We start from the raw sequence: 7,706 nt of genomic DNA, 5'->3' as shown, positions 1-7,706 counted from the left end.
GTCTGATGTCTGAACATTAGAATACTATTAACATGTCTCTCGGTGTGAATATATCCGCTTGCCTTGCTACACTTATTATTAGTGTGTCGATTTTTTATGCTAGATGCTGCACCCACATGTTTTGACAAATTTGCAAGAAAAAATCAAAATGAAACCACAAAATACACGATGGAATTACTGTCACAAATGAAGTGAAAAATCATCGGATAATAATGAGACATATACCTCCAGCTGCCATTCAAATTTACCTTTGTAACGCGTTGGGAAGGCTACGAGTTCTCCACCCAATATTATTTCAAAAAAATAAAATCAGGCCAAATCTCATCTAGCCAAAAAAAGTCTATTTTCTCACTATTTTTTCAACCTGAAACATCATATATAAACTTTCTAGAGATTTTATTAAACTTATTTATAGTCTTAAATAATTATTCAATCAGTTTAAAAATCAAAAATCAACATGAATTTTAAAAACTTTTTAAGTATTGATCTAATTTTTTAAAAAAAGTATTGGAAGCAAAAAACATCTAAATAAAACTTATTAATGCTAAAAATAATCTTTTTAGTAGGTAAAATATAACAAACTGATGACTTTCTTGCTTATTGTTATTTTCTAGTTTTTTTTTTCTTTTCTTAAAGGATGTCATCATGGAAAACGATGAAAAAAAATTTCAGAACTGGAAAAAAAAAAAAAGGTTAGATTTCTTCTCAATGAAGAAGAAAGAAATTGTCTTGATGACATCGTTTTCTTTCTTAATGTAATGGAATACTATATGGCGATGAACAAGTAGTTTTTACTCTTATGAAACAATTATTGTAGCCACACGCATAGCCAAATTATGTGAATATATATTATTGTGAAGCAAATGTTTTTTAAATATATTTTTTATTTAAAATAATTTATTTTTTTATTTTTAACATGAACACATTTAAATAATTAAAAAACAGCAATTCAATATTTTTTTCAAGTCAAATAAACTTTTAAAATGCCTTCAGCAGTAATTATAAACACAAGATCAGAAGGTGTAATATGTGCCCAAAACCCGTCCTTTTTTCTTTCTTTGCTCAGTTATCTTCAAGATTTCTAGGTCTTTCTTTGTTTCTTTTTAATTCCATAGTCTCTAACGAACAAGCAGTAACTTCTTAGGCGTAGCTCGGCTGCTGGATGCCATGGATAGAACTAATATGAAGTTCAATAATTCTTTCAAGCAAGAATATTATACTCTTATTTGGTTCAGAAGGTTGTATAATAAATTTGCTTTCTGCATTTTTTTTATTAATTTCTAAAACAAGAAACTTCCTCTTTCAAATTTTCTTCTAATTCCACCTGCATAATTTGACATGGTAGATCCGATGGAATGGAAAAGGAGTGCTCTCATCAATATCAAAGTAAATCAATTTGTCGTAATTTGATAAGATGATTGCAACACTGAGATCCAAATAAGAATATTCTTGCTTGAAAGATCAAATATCAATACCTTTTCTGTTGGTATTGATCTTTGATCGACTTGCTTGTCTTCTACGATATGGATTTTTATAGAATTGAACAAGAAAAAATTATTCACTATTATACTCACAGAGAAAACACTGGGATAAAAGATAAAAGGCTAAATGCAGCAGCGACAGGGACGAGGTCAGTGAGAAAAAAAGGCAGGAAAAGGGCAAGAAAAACCAAGACTTTGCGGTGAAAAATTATTTTTATAAGAAAATATTTGTTTTTAATATATTTCTAAATAAAAAAAATATATTCAAAAATAATTAATAAGTAAAAAACAACCTTACTGAACTGTTTTTAATACATGCATTTAAAATATTGTAATTGATGATATGAAAATCCTCAAAACAATTAAATATTCGAAATAGTTAATAAGATTAAAAGTATGTTTGGGATTATAACGGTGACAATTTAAAATACTTTTTATTTATAAATATATTAAAATAAAAAAAATTATTTTTATAAAATTATTTTTGATATTAGCACATTAAAATAATCTAAAACTATTAAAAATTTTATTTTAAAAAAAAATAAAATTTAAAAAAACATAATTTATACCACATTCTCAAACATTTAAAAAAAATAAAGGTTGTCTAATATATTTCTTTTCTTTTTATATATATAAAAAAAAACCCTGTGCATGACTCTTTCTCCCTCCATGATTGGATTGTTAGGAATAGAACAATGTTTTTTTTTTTCTCAAAATTTTTAAGCAATTAAGTTCTTCTGAACAACACATCTTGTATATTTTAAGAAAAAATGTGTTACGCTATGGTGCAAGCCCATGAATCTATATTATTTTTTTAATCGTGTCAATTTACTGAGAAAAAGCTTAACCGGTGCTCAAAACACTCATTATAATGGCTACATTTCTCTGCCCATTGAACGTATTTTGTTGGGTTAGGTGCTCAAGAGCAATACCATTGGACCTTGAGGGTTACTACATAAATGGCAACATGTGGGCGAACGAAGCACATAGGGGATTAGTTAACCTGGGATTGTTTGGAATTTCATTTTAAATCAACCAGTGTTTTTTAAATATTTAATTTAAAAAAAATTATTATTTTAATATATTTTCAAACAAAAATATATTTTAAAAAATAATCACTACTAATAAAATCCAGATAAAAGTTTACGACAATTACATATCACCACACAATTTAGAGCCGTAAAAGAAACTTGGAATGACAACAAAATCATTTCTCCAAATGGTCCTGAAAAAGCAAAATTAACTAAGTCGAACTTCTCCTGTAATGTAGGTTGTTGTCTTCAACTCAATAAGCGATATCTTTTTTATCCCACCACACCGCTTCCCAAGTTGAATTACAGGCACTTGTTGATGCTTCTAGGAGCAGAAAGGAAGATAATGCTCGCATCATGTGCTGACTGAGATTCAAAACTTCAGACACCCTAAAGTGAGTTCTTGAGCATCTCGGAGCTATTTGCCATAAGTAATTCACCAACAACTATCAATCTTGTACAGGCATTAATTTCTTCTCGCTCTAGCAAATGGTTAAGTTTGCACAAGGAAAAACATCATTCCTTGTCAAGTAGTGGATCATAGAGCGGGATCGCTCCACCCCTAGTCATCTTCCCTATCCTTCTCCCTTTCTTGATCTTCAAACAAATCCTCAGCTGGATCATACACGATCATGTCAGGGAAAAGCTCCAGGAAGTCATCCTTTACCTGCTCTCTTAGTTCTGGGAATGGAATAAGCCCCTTCAAGATCACACGAAAAGGCAAAGATATTGGTGGATCAGGAGATTGTCTCATTTCCTCATATATGTCCATTGCCTTTGAGGGCAATCCATTATCTAAGAAGGCTCTAATTATGTCCCCGAAGGTATGCTGATCAAACAGAACTTCCTCTCTCCTCAAATCTCGCCAAACCTGATTTGCTTCATCTACCTTCTTGTTTCTTGCAAGCATCATGAGCATGTCCCTGAAAAAGAACATGTCTGGCCGATACCAAATCTCTTTGCGTGCAACATCATATAACTGAAGAATACACACTGAAGCTGAATGAATAAAAATCACACACGCATGAAAGATAGATATAAGTAAAAATTAAGACAGCAGCGTGAATATTTGTCCCCTTGACATAGTTGAGCTATCATATAGTCAACAGAAAGAGCAAACACGACTCCAAACAAAATTTTGGCTTCTGACCTTCCACTCAAAACTCGCTCGTACATAAAATAGAACATTTAATGAAATGTATCAAGTTCTCCAGTAAGATTGTGCAAACATGCAGAAGGAAAAGGTGGTTCACAGTATTAGCAACACACTGGGAGAGTCAAATGCCTTCATGTGCAAATTTGAATGACTCTTTTTCCCTCCATTTACTAGTTTCACAGCTGGAGCCTTGGCAATCCATGTGATTTTAACCTCATCTAAAGCGAAGAGTTTCTCAATCCATCAATTTGTCTTCAAATCATCTGGAAAATTATGTATAAAAAAATCCTCCATTTTGAGGATGATTACATAGAGCATCCTTTATTTTGAAACTGCAGTTAATGTTCATGAAAAAAGTTAACACTTAAAGATACTCATGCCCCAACTCTTAGATCACATCCACTGGCATCCAATTGTCAGTTGTGTATACAATAACTGCAAATACCTATGGCTTGCATTTTGATCCATTTTTTTGTATTCTATTCATATGGTGGATACTCGACTAATTTAAACCAAAACTCCAAATGGGAAACTTCTTTAGCAGTGCAAATAAATCATTCATTACATGCCCAAAACAGTATATTCAAACCTGCTCTAGAAGCTAGCTGAACACACTTTGACAGAAGCATAATTTTCTCAACACCAGTACTGCTCCTGAAGAACAAACCAAAGTGATGGAAAGATAGACCATCCAACAAAACAGAATGTGGAAGCTAAGGCGCCTCTGGTTGCCCACAGGCAAAAGGAAAAAAGTTTGACCACTTGGCTTGTACACTAACAAAATAGTACACAATAACCTATCCAGATCCCAGGCAGCCTGAGCATAAATTACGGGCCGTGATTTTTACTATGATTATACAACTACGACCTATACATACCACAAAGATTCGACTAAAAACTTCATTAAATAGCCACATCAACGAGCACTGCCGGACTACAACACCAATATACTACAGCAAATGAACAAGCTTCGTCCATGTTGTCTCTGAGAAATCAAACCAACCTCAAGTTCCCGACAACGCAAAAAATGCTTTCGCAGCACCCATTCATAAAACCAAAAGAATAAAAAATATTGTTTTTGATAAACCATTCGAAAACAACTTTCCTCTTCGAGATGAACCAACATGAAAGCACCTTCCCTTTCGTCTCACCAATAGATAAAACAAAAACAATCTCTTGACACCACTTCACCATCATCAATCCAAATGTAGCTTTTGCAAATAAGCATCTTTCAGCTTCATATAAGTTAAAAACATTTATAGCTCCAAAGTTCTACGGTCTTGAACAGGACCAAAATCAAAAGCAAAAGACGAATCAATTTTAAATGAATTAATAATTTAAGACAATAATTTAAGAAGATAATCAGAAAAGATTTCAAATTCAATCACATGGGCTTTGCTTACTGATTATTAATCAATCTTTAAGAACTAAGTAAATAGGCAAACAATTAACAGGGCCAAACCTTCATGCAGAGAAAGACCTGGTCTTGCCTTTGAAACTCAGCGAGAACAGCAAGAAGATCAGACTTAAGCAAGCGAGAAACATTTGATTTAATAAACCGGTCGAGTCGGACAGGATTCAATTGGAGTCTCTTCAGCTCTTTGGCCGCCATCAATCCTTCTTTTCCCATCTCCTTCTTTCGTCTCCATATCGATAAGCTAGGCCTTGAAGCTGAATGATTATAAATGCAGCGAAAAAACACCAAAATTTGATGTTTTTGAGTGAGAGAATGGGGTTTTCTATGCAGGGAGGCTTTTCCTAGAAAATTTGAAGCCAAACGCCACATAAGAACCTCAATAGTCAATACAACTGTGTTCGCAAGAAACCAAGACTCTCAGCGAATCCAAACAGGTTTTCTATGTGAAATGCTCGCTTGTGTTGTTCAGGTACCGGCAGTAAATTTGTGAATGGTTTAAGGTTGGGCAAACCTTATTTCCATTCCCCGACTATTAAATTATATTCATTTCAGCTCTCAAAATTAAAATGTTTTCTGTTGCTTCCCCATGCTAGAATTTCCTCAATTGGATGGACCCTCTTCTATTTTTTTTAATATGAATCGTTAATTCTCCTCGAGATGGTTTCTTTTTATTGTATAATTTTGTAAATTTAGATGGAATAAGTTGAAGGACTCAATTGAATAATGTTCAATACTTTAGATATTCAATTGAGAATATTTTTTGTTTGGAATTAGTAGATAGTTAATGGAACATTTCTCTACATGGTTCAACCATGCTTTTTATAAATTTTATTTTTTTAATTTTAAATTAGTTTTTTAATGATTTTTTTATTATTTTGACGGATTAATATCAAAATAAGTTTTAAAAACTACAAAATATATTATTTTAATATATTTTTAAGTAAAAATAATCCATCCTACTATTCTGACAAACCCTATCTAATATAAATATTACCAATAAAGGTTTGGTGCTTGTGTTTTTTAAATAAAATTTTAGGTTCAAGCTTTATAAATAAAGCATATCATAGTCGAAAGAGTTTTAACTCTTAATCAATTGATCTGTTTTAACTGGATTAGTCAGAATGCTGGCTTCCAAATACCGGTAAATCAAACAAAAAAACACTACCTAATACTCGAGAGACTAATTTAAGTTAAAAGGCTCCAATACATGACTATTGAGAGCAGCATGATCACGCGCAAAATCACCAGCAAGCCACACATTTCTACACCATAGGCTGATAAAGATACTTGGTCACAGAAAAACCAGGCCAGTCATGAACGCGGCACAAGCACTTTTGCAAAGAACATTTGATTGGGACACATGAAATGAGGAAGTGAATAACACGGAAAAATCCAAACAGCATATGCATCCCCAAGGCAGCCCCGCATAAAAGCAATGAAGCGTTGAGGACTCTCCTCGGCGTCCTTATCAGTGTTCTGAAAAAGACCAAAGCAGCAAATGAAGTTGACATTTTAATGGACAAAAGCGGTTGAAGCACGCAACACAAGAATTCAAAACCTGACAATATTAGATTCACGCACAGAGCAACATGGGATGGTATTGTAGCATCGATGATTACCTGGAGAAAGAAAAATATCAAGCAGCACTTGGAGTTCTGGATTAGACTTCTTTATTTTCATCAGTAACTCATCACAAGAGATGCTTGTCCCTCCTGACCTTTCCGAGGAAAAATCTGGCAAAAGCTTCATTACATCGAGATGCCCCGAGCTATTACAGAGAAACGTCAAGATGCTATTGGTTATTTCTAAGTCGAGAACAACACCCGTATCTGCCATTTGACGAAGGAGGTTTATGACTTCTTCTGTCTCGTCTTTCGAACCAAAGCCTCTTATTAATGAATCGTATACATGGTTGTCCGGTGTAATGCCAGAGGCAATCATGCTGTCAAAAGCACCTTTTGCCTCTTCCATTTGTCCAAGCTTTGACAGCCAGTTTATAAATGATGAATAAGTATAAGCATCTGGCGTCAAACCCATCGATGCATCTTCTTTGGCAGATTGAATATCCCCTGCTTTCGGAATCCCGTCAATCATTATATTGAAAGAAATGATATCAGGTTTACCGCTTGAATTTCTCAGTTCTTGAAACAATCTTCTTGCTTGCTCCAAGCTACTCTCCTTGCACAAGGATGCCATCAATGTATTGTAATCAACTAATGTCGGGTTGACTAAACATTGCTTCTGCAAAATTAAGCATGAGTGTTTTACAAAATCCATCAATCATGACGCGGTAAGTGGTTGAACTCAGAACAAACCCCATTTCATGTACTCGTTTCCAAACTTCCATGGCCTTGTCAATGATCCCTGCTTTTGTATATTCTCCAATTAAAATATACAAGTAAACAAGTTACCAAAGCTCCCCCTCTCAACCATTGTATCATAAATTTCCACAGCCTCGTCAAGGCGTCCTTCTCTGCACAGCCCTTGAATCACAGTGTTAGGTGTGATTACATCTGGTTCAACGTAATTTCCATCCACCAACAATGAACTACAAAATTTCATTGCCACTATTGCAAAGTCCCATTATTGAAGTATTGTAAGAAACCACATCCGGTCTCTTT

General features: G+C 33.7%; 1 protein-coding gene, 1 long non-coding RNA gene and 1 pseudogene across 2 annotated transcripts; 1 reads left to right on the top strand and 2 right to left on the bottom strand.

Annotated features, from left to right (window-relative positions):
• Window positions 1-2,603: 2,603 nt before the first annotated feature.
• Window positions 2,604-5,629, bottom strand: LOC105119692 (Pentatricopeptide repeat (PPR) superfamily protein). Its single transcript, XM_011017859.1, has 2 exons — window positions 5,131-5,629; window positions 2,604-3,491 (listed from the first exon to the last, which is right to left on the bottom strand). Exons 1-2 carry the CDS (start codon window positions 5,452-5,454, stop codon window positions 3,075-3,077), a joined length of 741 nt encoding a protein of 246 aa, XP_011016161.1. The 5' UTR covers window positions 5,455-5,629; the 3' UTR covers window positions 2,604-3,074.
• LOC105119691 (uncharacterized) lies at window positions 3,512-5,218 on the top strand. The gene is made up of 2 exons (XR_841168.1): window positions 3,512-4,907; window positions 5,131-5,218. It is a non-coding gene; the product is annotated as an uncharacterized LOC105119691 (long non-coding RNA).
• A 998-nt stretch (window positions 5,630-6,627) lies between the features above and the next one.
• LOC105119693 (pentatricopeptide repeat-containing protein At4g28010-like) overlaps window positions 6,628-7,706 on the bottom strand; it is a 1,697-nt pseudogene continuing 618 nt past the window's right edge.

The sequence above is a fragment of the Populus euphratica genome, unplaced genomic scaffold (genome assembly GCF_000495115.2).
Source record: "Populus euphratica unplaced genomic scaffold, PopEup_1.0 scaffold3336.1, whole genome shotgun sequence".
Classification (NCBI taxonomy): Eukaryota; Viridiplantae; Streptophyta; class Magnoliopsida; order Malpighiales; family Salicaceae; genus Populus; species Populus euphratica.
The sequence above is the reverse complement of the archived record's forward strand: the minus strand, read 5'-3'. Positions and strand labels throughout refer to the sequence as shown.